This window comes from Antrostomus carolinensis, unplaced genomic scaffold (genome assembly GCF_000700745.2).
Source record: "Antrostomus carolinensis isolate BGI_N321 unplaced genomic scaffold, ASM70074v2 scaffold31243, whole genome shotgun sequence".
NCBI classification, from domain to species: domain Eukaryota; kingdom Metazoa; phylum Chordata; class Aves; order Caprimulgiformes; family Caprimulgidae; genus Antrostomus; species Antrostomus carolinensis.
The window spans coordinates 5,573-22,418 of NW_010306365.1; the positions used below are offsets into that span (position 1 = coordinate 5,573).

General features: G+C 35.7%; 1 protein-coding gene across 1 annotated transcript in view; it reads right to left on the reverse strand.

Moving 5' to 3' along the window:
• Nucleotides 1-200: 200 nt before the first annotated feature.
• Nucleotides 201-16,846, reverse strand: part of MARCHF6 (membrane associated ring-CH-type finger 6) — a gene marked incomplete at its 5' end in the record, with an annotated part of 36,420 nt that continues 19,774 nt past the window's right edge. Inside the window, 8 exons of the mRNA XM_010165116.2 lie at nucleotides 201-1,204; nucleotides 3,450-3,585; nucleotides 4,485-4,617; nucleotides 6,051-6,140; nucleotides 8,227-8,361; nucleotides 9,699-9,880; nucleotides 10,582-10,651; nucleotides 15,258-15,459. Coding sequence (XP_010163418.2) covers nucleotides 1,114-1,204; nucleotides 3,450-3,585; nucleotides 4,485-4,617; nucleotides 6,051-6,140; nucleotides 8,227-8,361; nucleotides 9,699-9,880; nucleotides 10,582-10,651; nucleotides 15,258-15,459 — 1,039 coding nt within the window. The remainder of the gene's footprint in view (nucleotides 1,205-3,449; nucleotides 3,586-4,484; nucleotides 4,618-6,050; nucleotides 6,141-8,226; nucleotides 8,362-9,698; nucleotides 9,881-10,581; nucleotides 10,652-15,257; nucleotides 15,460-16,846) is intronic.

Consider the following 16,846-nt stretch of genomic DNA (forward strand, 5'->3'; position numbering starts at 1 on the left):
TCTGAAAGAAAAGAGATTTTTTGTTGTTGCTGTTGTTTTTTGCGCCCCCCCCAAGTAATTGTACAATATGAAATTCATACTACAATTTGCAACTTTGGTAACTTACAGAAAAAAAGCTTTCAAGCTCTTTAATTTAGAGCCAGGTCAGAATGTTGCTTACACGATGCTCTTTGTTTTTGTGCAAACACATCAGATAAGGTTCAATTCCTACTCTTGAGGTCCTGAAAAATTTTATTACTGATAAGAAATTGGCTACAATTTAAGCTGTGAACCTATCTAGTTTTCCTCGGTACCTTTAAATGCTTCCATCACCTAGACTCAGTACATTTTTGACTTACTGTTTCAATTCAGGAAATAAAGCAAACACCTCCCCGTCCCCCCCCGCTGCCCCCCAACCAGAAAAACCCAGCTGAGCCTCAACAAGTACATCTGAATTTTCAGAAGAGGAAATATTTTTTTGATTTAACAGCAACTGTACAATATTACAAACTCAGACACATGAAAAACAATCAGGCAATAGAAAATGTACAACAGCTTTGGTGTTATACAAAATAATAAAAAAAGACTTGACAGCAAGATACATAGTTCATTAAGTTCTTACCACAGCCACTTCATTGCTGACTGTAAGACAGTTTTGTACTTTTGATATTCTCTGTGTGGCCTTTCCACTCATGAAAAATCATACTATATTACTACAATAAGAACTGTTATGAACACAATAAAGTAAGCTCTAAATTTTATAAAAACATCTTGCCTCTTCGCACTATTGCTTTGTGGCACATTGTCAACAGAACAGCAGTCCAAAATAAAGTGACAACTAGATTTAATAAATTAATATACTTTTTTAAAGATGTACAATGCACATTCTTTTTAATCCAAGGTTTTAGGGTGTCAGGATACTTCTATTTACACATATACAGATCTCAGACAGCATTGATAACATCCAAAAATGCAGATAAGGAACAGAGCCTTAACTGCCATCTGGATGCTACTAAGAGAAGCCAAAACGCTGCTGAGAGTATTATTGGGAGAGATATCCAAAGACTGAAGAAGAGTCTATGTAAAAAGGACATGAAAAGGCAAAGGGAAGGTCAAGATGTTGAATGTGACCATTTAATCTTGTGAAGACTGAGGTGGAGTTGTTGCTGTGCCTTGTTTACCAGACTTTCGTTCGTAATTCACAAGTCGTTGCCCAACAAGGTACCTGGGATTATAGTAAAAACAGTGAGAAATTAACAAAAGTTAATACAATTCTAGAACACAAATCCACTCTACCTCCTTTGCTGCAGAAGTAGCTTTCTCATTTCAATAAAAGTTATTCTACAAGTGATCCCTCCCCCTTAATGGTCTTCAACCATCCTCATCTCTCTTCTAAACGTTCAGGTGTTTCATAATGGAATACAGGCATGACAGGTTTGTGCTTACAGCCCCAACTTCAGTAGTCACACAACTCAGACGTATATAAACTGAATGAAGATACAAATTACAGAGTGAGTTTGCACTATTTATATACCCAGCCAGTCCCTTTGCTGGATGATACTTTTAAAAGCCTCTTCACAGTGTCTGCCTGAGCCACTGCCACTTGAACATTTGGAACAACTACTCAGATACAAAGCCAAATTAGAGTGCTAATGATGTTCTAAGCTTAAAAAAGAATCTGCCACAATGTAGCACATGCATTGGCTAAGAATGAGAGGCTCAGCTCATACATCCAATGACAAACACCCCGGCTGAAAAAAGTAAATATTGTAAAGGAAGAACTTTTACTTAATTAAAAGGAGAGACAATATCCTAATGTTACTCCATGCCAAGTGTAAAGGCTGTGAGATTATTTAAATTCTGTTTTGACATCTCACCATCTCATCATCTTGGCAGTTTTCCTACCTTTCACATTATTCCTTACTTCCTCCATATCACTGTTTCACACTCCTACTTTTTTTGCCACCTAAATTCCCTTACTTGCATCCTATTTGTATGCTGGTTCTACGTGTAGAAGAGCCATGTACACCTATGAATTCTTCCCCTGAAACCTGCAATTTCCTTCAGAAACTTTTTCAGCACCACTTTTCTCAAGGTCCCATCACCAAACAACCATCACATTTTTTTGGATATTTTGTGCCATTTTAGAATGTCACAAAAATTTGTATAGCTTTCTGAAATTTGTTACAAGAAAGACTTAATTAAGCGTATTTCTAAAACATAAATCTCTACTGGCTAGCATGATTATGTTTCCTTACTTCCTGAAATGAGATTATTAACTTAGGTTCCGCTTAAACTTCAGAAGGAACTTCTTTACAGTGAGGGTGACAGAGCACTGGGACAGGCTGCCCAGGGAGGTTGTGGAGTCTCCTTCTCTGGAGACATTCAAAACCCACCTGGATGCCTTTCTATGTGATCTCATTTAGGTTCCTGCTCCGGCAGGGGGATTGGACTAGATGATCTTTCGAGGTCCCTTCCAATCCTTAATATTCTGTGATTCTGTGTAAGTTGTTCAAAATTCTTGTCTACATGAATGAAGGTATTAAAATATAAATTGATCTGCTGAGGGTTTAATTTTAGTTACAACTCTTAATATTTCTAGATACTATTAATTTCACATTTACCCCAAACAATGTATCAGTCACTGCCTAACATTTAAGATTCAAAGTTTATTTTAGGTTTGACTCCTTTTGTAGTCAGTGGAAAGCAAAACTGTTCTAGGGTAACTCAGGACATAAACACAACAAACTAATTTCCTTCTTTTTGATATAAAAGAAGCCTAGGAAAAATAGTTGCTGGAGTCCAAAACTTACTTTTCTAAATAACCAACACATAAGGTAATTAAGGTAACACAAAAGATAAGGTAATAAGGATAACACAAAAAAAGCTTAGAAACTAAGCAGAATAACTACAAAAAACCCTGGGAAAATTAATATTTTATCAGGCATCTGGGTAATACAGAATAATTCCTGAAAACATCATAAAACAGTGCAAAATTTGTTAAGGACAAACTCTATCAAATCAACTGAATATTCTTTAACAGGTTAATTGGACTAATGAATAGAAAGAATAAGAAAAACAGGTATGCAGAAAAGATTGGAGAAATGGTTTTATAAGCAGCAGACTGAGACATGATTTTACTTCCAGATATGTCATAATTATTACATTCACTTGTCCTTCAAGTCTACAGAGGAGGAGACAAGCAATCAGCTTCATTTGTGGTGAAACACATTCAAGTTAGATACAGGGGAGTGTCTTCCAGTTACGAAGACAGTCTACTCCTGTGTTTATCTACCTGAACCACAGAAAAAACATTTGCCAAGAATGGTTTAAATCTGCATCAGAGGGTCGTTTGTCTAGGAAACTTCTTAAAACACCTTTTAGCCCTAAGCATCTAAACACCTGCATTCAATCTGAAGTTGTTTCACAATGTAAAGTGGAAAATTTTTTAAAAAACACTATATACTCACTTGTCATTTTTAATATGTTCATAAAGGCGCTTGAACTGGCGGACTTGGAAGGAGAGAATTCCCATCAGAACCACCACCATAAGCAGAAAAGGATAAATCCGTCGCTGAACTAGGTTTTGCATTTCAGCAGTAACTCCTACAAAACAAGACACAACCCTCACATAATCTGATGCTGCTAAAGTAACACATGCATTTCTCCTTCTGTACCTGCTTCTGTACTTTTTGTTGTACTGTAACTTCAGTAGAAGGGCTGTGAAGTAACACATCCATTTATCTCAGAGATGCAACATGACAGCTACTGTTCTTTTTCATCTGAAGCATTAAAGCTGAAAGTTTTCCATTAACACACTGAAAATCCACAATGAAAAATCCGGGCTTATCAACTCTTCTTGCTTACTGACTTCTGTATAGCTCGCATCAGAAAAAAGCTGACACTATAAAAGTCTGCATTCAGTTGAGAGGTTGAAGAATGAAATGGGACCTCTTGAACATGTTAACATCAGAACTAACTAGCAACAAAGACAACTGGTGATGAAAAAGTACATCTACCCTGCTTCTAATAAAATTATTTCCCTCAATTATGAGGATATAGGAAAGTCTGAAATAAACCCCCCTATATTTACAATTTACTTTAGAATCTAACAAGTCAGTAAGATGTCCTCAGTTCAGTATAGCTCTTACAGAGAAACTAAAATGAAAGGCTGTCCAAAAAAGAAATTAATCATCCCTTTCCCAAACTAGCTAGATAACGACATTTCTGCTGTCAGATACTATGCAGTCCCATACTCGTGATGTATTCTGCACTTAGTTTATTAAAAAGCCACTCAGAATAATGTATTGCATTTCTCAAAAATCCCCAAACTTTTAAGATGACACAGCAATCTTTAAGCATTTTCATTTGCTAGCAGAAGTGTTGGGGTTTTTTTGTTTGTTTGTTGTTTTTAATAACTTGGAGCTTTAAGTTTTTTTTCCACAGATATATTTACATTGCTCTAAACCATAGATGATAAACAGGTATTCTGAATGTATACATACCTAATAAAGGTACAACCCCAGAGGCTATGATGTACGGCACACACAGGGAAAGTAACAGAACAGAGATGACGGGCGCTGCCAGTTTACGGATTATGAAGTGTAAATCAATGTTACGAATCCCATTTGCATATACCTGAGAAGAACAAGTTAGAATTAGAATGGGTCAATCAAGACAGCCATGCTGACGCTTACAGTAATAATTACAAGGTTTTACACAATTCTCCTTAAGAGAGGAAACAGGTGTTCCCAACTTGAAGAAAACCCACCATGGCCACTGTCAAAGAAGGAAAAACTCTGTGCCAATCTACATCACAAGGGTTCCAGGAAATCATTTAAATAGTGCCCAGGAGAACAACTTAATCTGGAACAGTGTTGTGATTTGGTTGCAGAAGTGCAAGTCACCAGCTGAAAGATCATTAAATAAGAGCTGGGGGTGGCAGTTTTGTGGGTGATCTGGGATCGCTTTGTGGTGTTAACTTGCTGAAACAAGATCCTGTGTATGCTAATGGAACAAATACTAAATTTCGTAACACAGGCAGAAAATGGGATCTTATTTTGTACTTGGTTGGGCAGACCAGAGCTTCTGCATGTGAAGTCTGTGCTTGAAGACAGTGCTTGCACAATTCTGGAGGAGCTAAGGTCTCAACATGACTAGACTAATAATGGAAAAAGACAGATTTCAAGTGGCTACCGCATACATCTAGATGATGGCCTCTGTCCCACAGCCTGGATGAGACCACTTCTAATGGGTGGCTCAGGACAGTGTGTGTATAACAAACAGGCCCAGGGAGAACATTCAAAATGGAAGGAAGAGCCATGGCATGCATCAAAAGGTACTCACAGAACTAAGAAAACATTTCCCCAGTGTGAGACTTAAAGTGATCAGTAAATGGTTCAATTACTGGGACTCTGTGTTGGACTTAATCAGGAGAGGCACCTTCTATACAGAGGTCAGGTCATGTGCCATCATCATTACATACAGTGCAGGGCTGACAAGTTACTTTGCAACAAATAATTGAGATGCTTCATTGAGATGACAAACATAGAACTTAGAAGTTATAATCAAGAAAAAAAGACTTCTGTCAAAGAAAGCAACAGGCTTTCTTTGTGACTCAAAAGTGCTCGCAGAAACTGTTCTGTCTTGCTTAATAATCCAAGGGGAGTGGAAATGCTGTCTTTCATATGCACTCATCTATGAATGAAGGAATCTCTACAGCTTTGGAGAAGGCAGAAATTCTCTGTTCTTGAGTGGTAGACATAAATATTGTCCAGTATTTGGACACATCTGAACTAATCTGAAGAAATAATGATGTTTCACACTTTAATACAAACCTGGTAAAACTGAATGTATGTACACGCAGCATTTTCTTGATTTCAGATTTCTGAGGTTTATTTTTCTTTTGTTGCTAAGTTTACCTTAATGGATTAGGCTATACAATTTAAAAGGATTCTACAAGACTAGTTGAGTTTTACTCAATTACTCCATTACTACAATAATAATGCTGTTTTCTGACTTACACATTCAAAGCATTATACCGATAATTCACATGGACAATTTTTTCCTACCTGTTCAATAACAGTTTTCAGCCACCACTGGGGACCCATCAGCGTTATGGCAGCAATTATTTTGGCATGCAGAACTCCAAGAGCCCAGTCCTAATTTTGTAAAAATGGACTGTTAGCATTAATATATTTTTAAATAGTTTGACAACCAAAAGCTTAGAGCAACTTACTAATATTATTTATAAATGGAAAAAAAAAATTACTCTTCTATTTATACAGGACATTGTTTACAGGAGGTGACATTTTCTGCAAACTCCTAGAAAAAGAGGATGCTCTGAAGCTTAACTGACACATAAAATACTCAGCTCCCTGGAACCAGGAAAACCAGCTACTACCATTAAAACAAAGGCAAATACAAAGTTAAAGCTTTACACCTACTTAAAGCAACAGACTAACATTCTGGTACAGACTAATTAACACTGCTAACATTTACCTAGAAATAAGTTATTTTGATTCCTTTGAAAAAAAAAAAAAAAAGAAGAGAAACGATACAAAGATGCTCACACAAGTCAGGAAACAAGGGTTTTGTCTTTTAAATTTTAATTGCTCACAAAACCCTGCTTGATGTGAGAGAAGGTGAACAAAGCAAGGCAATGCCCTTCACAGAAGAACATACTATTCAGAAGAAAATTTATGTTTTAATATATACTGCAATTATTATGGCATGGAATTAAAAGAACACAATATAACTGCTTCCAGTAAACACTGCACATCATGAGTCAGTCCTTTCTGGATTACAGATATCTAAGAGATTCTTCAACAAAAACCACCAAAAATAGAATGGAAAGTATAGGGTGACAATGCAGAATAAACAGCCACAGAACTGGTAGGACTTAAGACATCATAGATTAACAAACTTTCTTAAACTGCTAGGGAAATAAATTTTATTTAACCAATTATTTAAAAAGACAGCTTTTGTCAACATCTATTACCCCAGATATGTTCAAAAATTTAAAAACTTATTACTAAAAAAGTCAGTGTTAAAGTTGCTTTGTGTTTGCTCAAGCATGTAACCCTTGTATAACTTTTGTGAAAAAGTGAAATTATTCTCAATTTCAATAGCTCCTTGTTAATTTAGAACAAGTCGCAAATCCCTCTGATCTGGTCTTTTGAGGAAGCTCTGCCACATGAAAATAAAGTATTTCAGTATATTTAATTACAAACTTTTAAAGAACTAACATGCAAAAATTAAGAATTTGTAGACTCTCTAGCATTACAAATTCTTTCAAAAACTGTTTGGAAACCATGATCATCTACCACTGCAATCATATGATGTCCTGACTAATTAGTCATTTACTTAAACAGATACCTCCAAAGTATACTTGTATTATAAAATAAAGGAATATTTAAACTAGCAATCAAATTCGTCTTCGTATTACGACTTCCAAACATTTGGATACTGAAAGTAAATGAAAACTTGTTTGTGGACAGCTTAGAAAATCGCGATCCCTGAACACTTTCTTGTTATTTAGTAATATGCACTCCAGATCTTTTGAGTTGTGGTTCCCTCAGTTAGGGCTTCTTTGAGTTACAAGTTCTTTCACAATTCAGCCTAGGTGATGCAAGCATTTGTCACACAATCCACTGTAACTTACTTTCTTCCACCAACTTGCAGAAAAAAAAGTTTGCACTCCCTTAACCTGTGAGACATGACTTAAAACAAAACACTACTACTGAAAATCTCTTACTAAAGATTTGACATCTCAGTCTAAACCCACAATGATCCTAAAGCATATCAGAATTTCATTCACAGTGTGTATCATCACTGAACTAACACCTTGTATGGAAAAAAAGATCAGCTGAACCTCTTGCTGCATAACTGTGGGCAGAAAGCTTTCCAGAAAGGTCAGACAGAATATCTGCATACATACATATGGCTATACTAGCTTGTGTACATAACTTTACAGTTATGCTACTGAAAAAAAGTGTCTTTCTCTCCACTGAAATGCAAAGATCCTCTGATGTCATCCCACAAAGCTTTCATAATTAAAATTCCTAAGTATATCCTTTTGGTTTAAATAAGCCTCACATCTAGACTGGCTATCTTTTCTCCGCTACAGAAACATACTTATGGGAAATGCTCTGAAGCACTGAATCAACGTGAAACAAGAACTCCCATACTCCTTACTTCTAAGTAAATAAATGTATCATCTGCAGAAGAAGAATGGGAACAACTGACCTGCCAAGGATAGAAGAGAGGTGTTTGATCCAAAGGAACTCTCAAAGGTGCAACGATGACCAGTTCAAACAGAAGACCAAGCAGAAGTGGAACCACACCAGCTAGCAGTATAGCCACTATTAATGTCTTCATGATCTAAAAAACCAAGACATCTAATTAATATTTTTATCAGAGGATTCTTTCTGTTTAAACTTAAAAATGTAACTTAAACTTACACAGATAAAGCTGGAGAAAAAAAACTACACAGACTTTGAAGTCACACATATGCATCCCTAGAAATAATTTTCATTACATACAGTTTTGCAATGCAAGTTGTCAAGATTGGGCCCTATTCCATGCCTCCTCCAGAAAAAGGCATGACTGTGCCTACTGGTGTCCATATAGTTTTAAACCATAAAATCACTTCTGACTGTTATCAGTATGGAATACTATCCAATGGCACTTCATTACATTGAGTATTCTTGTTGGAAAACTAGAGAAGATTCTTTCCAAAACTGTTGATTTTTCTCCACTGAAAACCAAAACCTTAAAAATTAACTCATTATGTGAATAACTCAAAATATCATGCCTGAGTCTTTCTTTTTGCTAGAATTCTCTTAATTTACATACATCATCCAAAAATCAGGTACAAAACTAGTCTGACTTAATTAACATGATCAGGAGAAGGGACAAAGGACAAGTAGAGCATTATGTTTTAGCTCTGAATTTTCATAAACAAGCTTAAGACTTCCTAAATGAAAGTGATGGATATTTGGGAAACATGGTAATACACGAAATACATACTTACATTGCTCTTCTGCCTCTAACAGCCCAATAAGCACACAAGCATGTCCATCACAAGATACCACTTATGCTATGAATGTTTTAAATTACTATACTTAGGCAAGAAATCTACTATAGAAATCCTCAAAACCAAGATAAAAAGGAGGGATATAAATTCATTGCTATAATGAGAATCTGAACTCCTGGTAATAAAAAAGGATATTTTATTTAAAAATACTAATTTGAACAACACAAAGATCTTTCTGAAAATATGCATCAAGCTACTTTGTAGAGACACATTCATCATTATCTATCAGTTTTACTAGGGTTTTTTATTTGATAATGTCATGTTGCTAACTGAGTAATAGTTAAGCTTCCAGGTGTATGTGAAAACAAATGTATTTGAGGGCATACCACATACAGGGTAATATAATGCAACACATTCACTTTTAAAGGAAAAAAGAAAACCATACATGTATACATGAATACATATATGCAAACTTATTTACACTGATTGCTTAACATTGTGCTAAATGGCTTCTAAAAATATAGTTACCCTACGCAATGGGAATGTAAGCTGCAAAAGCTTCAAAGAGGTCTGAAAAGGAAAATGTAGTATACATTACAGACTAAAACCTGCAAGCAAAAATGAAACAAGTTTTGCTATCTACTTTTTCAACAACTCAGTAAAAACTTTTCTGAAGACTCACCATGAGAGACCATTCTTTGACCTTCTGAAAAATCACTCTACGACCCTGTGGCATCCAGGCCACCAGCACTGTCACTGCTCGGATAGTTAGCCAACAGACATAAAGACCACAAGCAGCTGTGTACAGTTCATGGATTTTGGCAGTTCCCGTCCAAAACGACATTAACCATCGGCCAGCAAATACTGAAAACACAAACACTGTTAAATAGGGTAATGCTTTTTGATGTATTAAGGAAGGATGCCTAACAAATAAGAAATACTTAGAAAATTTATTGTTAAATATTAATGTACAAATAGCATTCAGCATAAAACAGTGTTTTGGTACTATAACCATAAGGTATGCATGTATGAAGTACTACATAAATAGGCAGGTTATAAAATCCAAATGAGTTTACATGTCTTCATTTGTTCCAAATTATTTTAAAAAAACTACAAAGTGCTTTAAGTACTTATTCATACATATTGGGAAGTGGCATATATATCCCTTCACAGTCTCCTAGTGACCTGTCATGATTAAACCCTCAGAATGTTTAATTAAAGAAGTTACTGTACAAGACCTGGTAAGAACGTATATATTTTCCTTCTCTAAATGGTAAAGCAGGTACAAGAGTATAAATCAACTTTTTCTTTTAACACCAGTACAGAGATTGTCTCAGCACTGGGAAAATTATTTTACAATAAAACAAAGGAAATGGCAATTTCTGTTGTTTTAACACAGGTATTATCTCTATCATTTAGATTTTAGTCTACCACAATTTGATGATGTACCATTAAAAATGAGACATAATTTTCCATGTTTTATCCTTTTAACTTTAAACAATGGTTTCAAACCATCTGCCATTGCTGAGTTGGTTTTAATTGCAATTTTACAATACTAGACTTACCTGGCAAGGTAAGGCAGATAAGACTAGCAATCAGTAATGTTATGCACATGAAAACAATCAAAAGAAATATCTGAAAGAGGAAAAAAAAGAGAAACTGTTTATATGAAAGTTACTTAACCGAAGCCAAAAAACCATATAAAAAGATGTATCATCCTAGAAAGGCAGCTAAACTAGAATGTTCAAATACCAATTGATGATTCACTGTATAAATAAATCAGCGATAAGAAACCTAGCCACAGTACATGCAGCACACCTGCAGTGTTGTGTATTTCTTAAGTGTTCGCATCAGTTGTCACAACAGTAAAAATTAACACTTGAATCCAGAATGACTGAAGTTCTTTCATATGTTACATTAAAAAATAATCTCTATTTCTGCACTGACCAGCGTAACAACTGTCAATTACCATGAAAAGTTTCCAGCTCTGTATGCCAGATAAGCAAGACAGTAGTTTTGTAATAAGGAAAACCTTGCTGAGAAAGTTCTTCCAGATGCTCTCAGGTTTATGTGACCAGCAGCTGACAGCAAAGCTGGTGGCTCCTTAGTCAAGTTTACATCTTACCAGAGAATTCTCATATCCTTGACTTCTTAAAATATTTGAATGTCTCAAGCACCATGTGCTACTAAGTTCTGCTTCACTAATCATCAAAGCCACAAACCGAGCAAGCTTACTATGGGAAAACCAACACCTTATTATAAAAAAACTATTAAGAGAAAGTTAAATCTGTAACACACATTTTCCTTGATGAAACTTTTGGGGACAATGCAGACCAGTCTCATCTCTAGGTTGGGATCTCCAGCACTGCTTTAAGGAAGGAAAATCCTGTGATTTTGTAGACATTGGCCTGCGTGAAGAGGGATGATTCCACAATACCCAATTACTTGCCAGCTAACAGCCACATACCCTTTTCCACACAGAACACACTCTTTAGGGTTAGGGATCCCAAATTACAGGAAGAATAAAACCAGAGTAGCTGACAACTGGACTGCAGGCAAAAAAATTTCTCAATGGTGAGGAATACATGGTGTGACTTGCCTGGGACCAATACTGTCTAAATACTTACTGGGACTGCTGGGGAAAAGTCAGTCCATGTGGGAATGAACAACACATGAAGGACTAAAGCTGAGATGAAGCTAAACAATGCACAGGCAGCAAGACACTCATCACAGAAGAAGCACTAATGCTGACCACAATATATTAAAAGATGTTGTGGGGACAGCTGCCTTCTCTCCAAAATTGACCACAATATTATTTCAAAAAAGTGAACTAGCTAAAATGAGGACATTTATTAAAAGAATACTGAAAATAGCAGTCTAAAAGAAAAATGCTCACAGGAGATGCATTTAGAAATACTGAAGATATGGCACAAACTCACACTACTAACCATAAGACTTAAAAAAAAAAAGTCTCCCCAAAGTTGTCACAGTAAACAGTAAAATACAAATGGCTTCCAGAAGATATTTCCAGAAGTTGGAAATAAATCCAATAAGGGAAAAAACAATCAAAAACCCCCACAGAAAATAGATGAACCCTACTAAGTGAAAATCAAAAGTTAGGACAAGCCAAGAGGGGTTTTAGAAATAACATATCAAAGCTATGGAAAGTAATGATAAATTTATTTTCATAATTATTTTTTCTTTTAAAAAGGAACAACAGTAAAGTACTAAAATCTAAAAATCCTAAGAATAAAGCCTGCCAGAGTTTGCAGGCTCTGCTGATAGCCATGGATTACGAAATAAAGGCTGAAGTAAGACAAGGCAGTGGTGTGAAAATTCAACAAATTCTACACAACAGTATTTGTTCTGGAAAGGCTTTGGGAGGTCCCTGCAATAGTACCTTGGTTTTAAAAAGGAATGAGTTGGAAGAATTATCTAGCTTGCCTGACAAAACTGATGACAGGCTTTTATGTAGAATAATTTTAAAAAAATCTGATCTTTTTGTTTGAGTTAACAGTATGTACTTGATTAAGAAAAAAATAATCAAACCCATAGTTTTACATGCTTATTTGTAACTGAAACAACATGAAGAATCAGTTCTTATTGCCTGCTCAATCCATATGGACATGATGAGTGAGTTCTAGTGGAAAAGGAGTGGCTGAAGGAACTGGGGTTGTTTAGTCTGGAGAAGAGGAGGCTGAGGGGAGACCATATTGTTCTTTACAACTATGTGAAAGGAGGTTGTAGTGGGGTGGGTGTTGGTCTCTTCTCCCAAATAACAAGTGATAGGACAAGAGGGAACAGCCTTAAGTTGCGCCAGGGGAGGTTTAGGTTGGATATTAGGAAAAATTGATTAACTGAAAGGGTTGTCAAGTATTGGAACATGCTGCCCAGGGAAGTGGTGGAGTCACCATGCCTGGAGGTATTTAAAGGACGTGTAGATGTGGTACTTGGGGACACGCTTTAGTGGTGAACTTGGCAATGCTAGGTGTATGGTTGGACTAGATGATCGTAATGGTCGTTTCCAACCAAACTATTCTATGATAGATAATAAAAACTGAATATAAGCCGCCTTCTTTTAAGGCGGTTTATTACAACAACTTACAACTTCTTACAACTTTGTTAAAATTTAAAAAATTAATGAAAGCATAGAAAAGATCAGATGTTTACACTGGTTTTTTTCCTTCTCAAATGCTTAAAATCCCAATTGAGAAAGTAATTAAAATATGGTGTTGTTCTATAGTGGAAGTCTGTGCAGGAGACACATTTTGAATAAAATCAACTTATTCAAGCAGAACCAGGGTCAATATACCAAAAATCACAACTGAAGCACCTACAGTGATCCTGAATGATTCATGTGTTAAATATTTCAAACAAGTGGAACCAGGGACAGAATCGTATCAGTGAGCTACCATATGTTTGAGATTGTGCAAGTGCTTGTCATCTCCCTTGATGAAGCCAATGAAAATAAACTCAATCAAATCAGATTTTCTTTTTATTTCTACATTCTGTAGAAGTGTCTAAAGAACAACTTAGAATGTCTAGACGAAGGTAAGCAGACCAGAAAAACCAGTCTTTGACAGCTGAATATGAAACTACCTAGTTATTAGTTCAAGGTCAGCACCCCAAATTACTGAAAGCTTATACTATGCAATGGTTTGAGAGTGAAAGAGGATTTCAGCACATGTCCTTACACAGAGGCACCCACAAAAATAAATTAACCAATGCAAAGGGAGCTCTAGAAAGGATTTAATGAATCCCTAGGTTAACACACACCCCTTCCTGGAAAGCAGCATGTCCACATTACAGTCATTATCTATTGCCAGGTCACAGTGAGTGAGAATCCACTTTAATTACACCCTTAGCAGCCAATTAGCCTGTCTGTCATTCCATTAACCTTCAGATGAACTTGACTCAGTCTAACTGAAAATCTCACAAGTATCATATTTGCTTTAAAAACAACACTATAAAGTCTTATCTGAACTTTTAAATGTGTCTGTCTAGTGCCTTCTGCATATTACCTCAGGTTTCAGCTGGACCAGTTTCCTGTTGCAGCTCATTGTGTGTATGTTCTAGCACAGGCATTCATGCTAAGGAGGAAAGAAAGGAGCAACTGCCATGGAAAGAAGATTGGCACCACTCCTTTCAGCAGTAAGTGCATATTTATGCTAGATTAAATTGGTGTCCATCAGAGCATGCTTTGACTTCCTGTTATGACCAAACTGAGGTAGCAGCAGCTGCTATGAGAGGGGCAAATTAATTCTGCTTCCTTAGCCTTTTCATCCCTGAGCTACTTCCTCCCACTGTTTCAACAGTGTTGTAGCTCATGCATTCCTGTGGAGAGCCATTTTAGAGGGTAAAAACAGCAGTGGAGAGAATTAACCTGCCCCTCCCTCAAAAAAAGCCTCAACTTCAAACACCCAGAAGCTCAACAGTTGCGAAATCCTAAAATACTCTCAAATTTGCTTTCAGTTCTTAGCTTTATATGGAAAAAAGTTTATTTTGTACTTTGTTATGAGAATTCTGGTAGATTCAGCATTTTAACGAAACTTCAGAAGCAATACTACACTGTTCTAACTTAAGCCATTACTTCCACTCTTGAGCTATACCTGAAACCACAGTAAATTAACTGTGTTTAAGTTTCTATGTGATTAACTCAGTTCTGAAAACAAAACAGTTTCTCTAGTTTGACCTATATATTTTCTAGAAAGTTAAGTATTTGCAAACAACATTTCAATTCTAATTGTAGGGATTTAGAACTTTCAAGTATTATAACTTGCTTAATGCTTAATATAGATGCAACAGAAGTTCTCAATTTAATTTCTAAATAAATGAAAAAAGTTTAAAATACACTTCAACTACAAGACCAAAGTATGCCCTTTTGAAAGCCATGCCTTGTTACAGAGACACTCCTGAACTACCTGTTTGCTGTGGGGGTTATTATATTTCTCTCCATTACCGACTGTTAGGAAAATAAAACGTGAATGAGTAGATAATACATAATGTGTATGGAATCTAGAAATAAAATTGTAATTGAAGGTCTTAAGTTACAGGCTGAAAAAAGCTGTATGTGAGAATAACTGTAAGTCTACTTTTTAGAAAGATGCAAACTGTACAAAACAAGACAACACGACCCATCACTTGACTTCTGATACACGTGGGCCAAGTCTTTCTTACAAAAAAATGATACCCATTTTTCAAATTCCTTTCCCTTTTCTCTTAATACGTTAGATATACCTACCCTGAGCGGGAATTTTAAAGGCCTACGATAAGGCTGGAAACCCACAGGTCCTCCTTGTTGAAGTATGGCTTGATGGGCTGCATGAAGACCTTCTCCCACAACTGGAATGGCATTATTATTGCGAGCATGCTGGTTGTTAGGCTGCTGGTTTGCATTGTTTTCATTCTCTTCCTGGTCACCAAGTAGGTAAGAATGGAGATCCCTGTAACAATCACAATTTCAGTTTTGTTGTGTTTGGTAAGAATGAGAATCTGACAGAAAGACAGGCTTACTCAGAATGAGTACAAGTTGTACAAAACTTATACAGGAGTATTAGTAGAGTCTTGATAAATATAGCAAAATAAACCATTTTCTGATAATGTACTCAATGTCATTCTATACACAGAATTTTGAAGAAAAATGCTAGTCTGGATGCAGATTAGAACAGTGGAAATACAGCAACAAATAAAGATCACTTATCTGTTTGCTTTAAAAACAACATCTGATATTAAAGTTGTGCATATAAAAGGAAAATTGCATTGATTCAATTCATGAAAGCAGGCAGCTCAACTGACAGCTTTTATTTTACTGCTACTAAGCTCTACTGGAAACAACTGCCTTCAAACCTAAACTGTACAGGGGCAGTACGGTATTGCTACAGACATGTTCTCAAAAGTACAGTCAGGCAGAGTCTTTAAAGAAGATTCTAAACTGCTCAAAACCTGTTCACAACTTTCTAAGAACATCAATCCTAGAAAAAGTCAATCTACTTTAAAAAGTATTCTGTTGATATTTCCTGCATACGTCATTAGCAGAGAGATATTTGAGCCTGATTAAAAAAACCCCAAAACCCAATATGAACATTTAGAAGTTAATTTTCCTCAGCTCTAGCATAATTTTTGTTAGCAGCAAGAGGCATGCAGATATTCTATAGGCAGACAATGAAAACATTTTCACAGCAGTTTGCTTTTTAAGAAAAGCAGAGGAAAATATTTTCATCTTTGCTCAACTAAGCTTGCTGAAGAGATATTGCACAATCGTTCTTAACAGCTGCAACAGTGGAGAAAGTAAAGCCATTTCTATCATCTCTGAAATTCTTTTCTTGCATCATACTTGAACACTATTAAAAGTGTATGATGAATTAATTAAAAAAATAACTTTCCAAAATGCAAACAAAGAGAACAGGGTTGGGGAGAGTTTCTTTATGAGAAGCTAAAACAAATATTTTGGATTGCAGTGGAAGAAAAAAAAAAAAAATAATCTTTCATTCATTATCTCAGAGTCACAAATATAACTTAGCAAAGAATAAATCTTCATCATCATAATGCTGCTTTGGCACGACACACAAATAAACAAGACATGGTGGGAGAATGCCAATATATTTTGAAGTTAATTTTAAAACTTTATAGAAACAAAATCAACCTTAATCTTTTCTTACTAATTTGTAAACCAAGATATCAACTAAAAAATAGTTTCAAGTGGTAGAACTCTGCCTGGTAGCCTAAATTAAAGAATCTCAGTTTGTATAATCATTACTTTAGCTGACAAAGACAGTTTTATCCTTCTTTAGAGACTGAACTTTTAACTTTTAAATCCCCAATTTAAAGGTA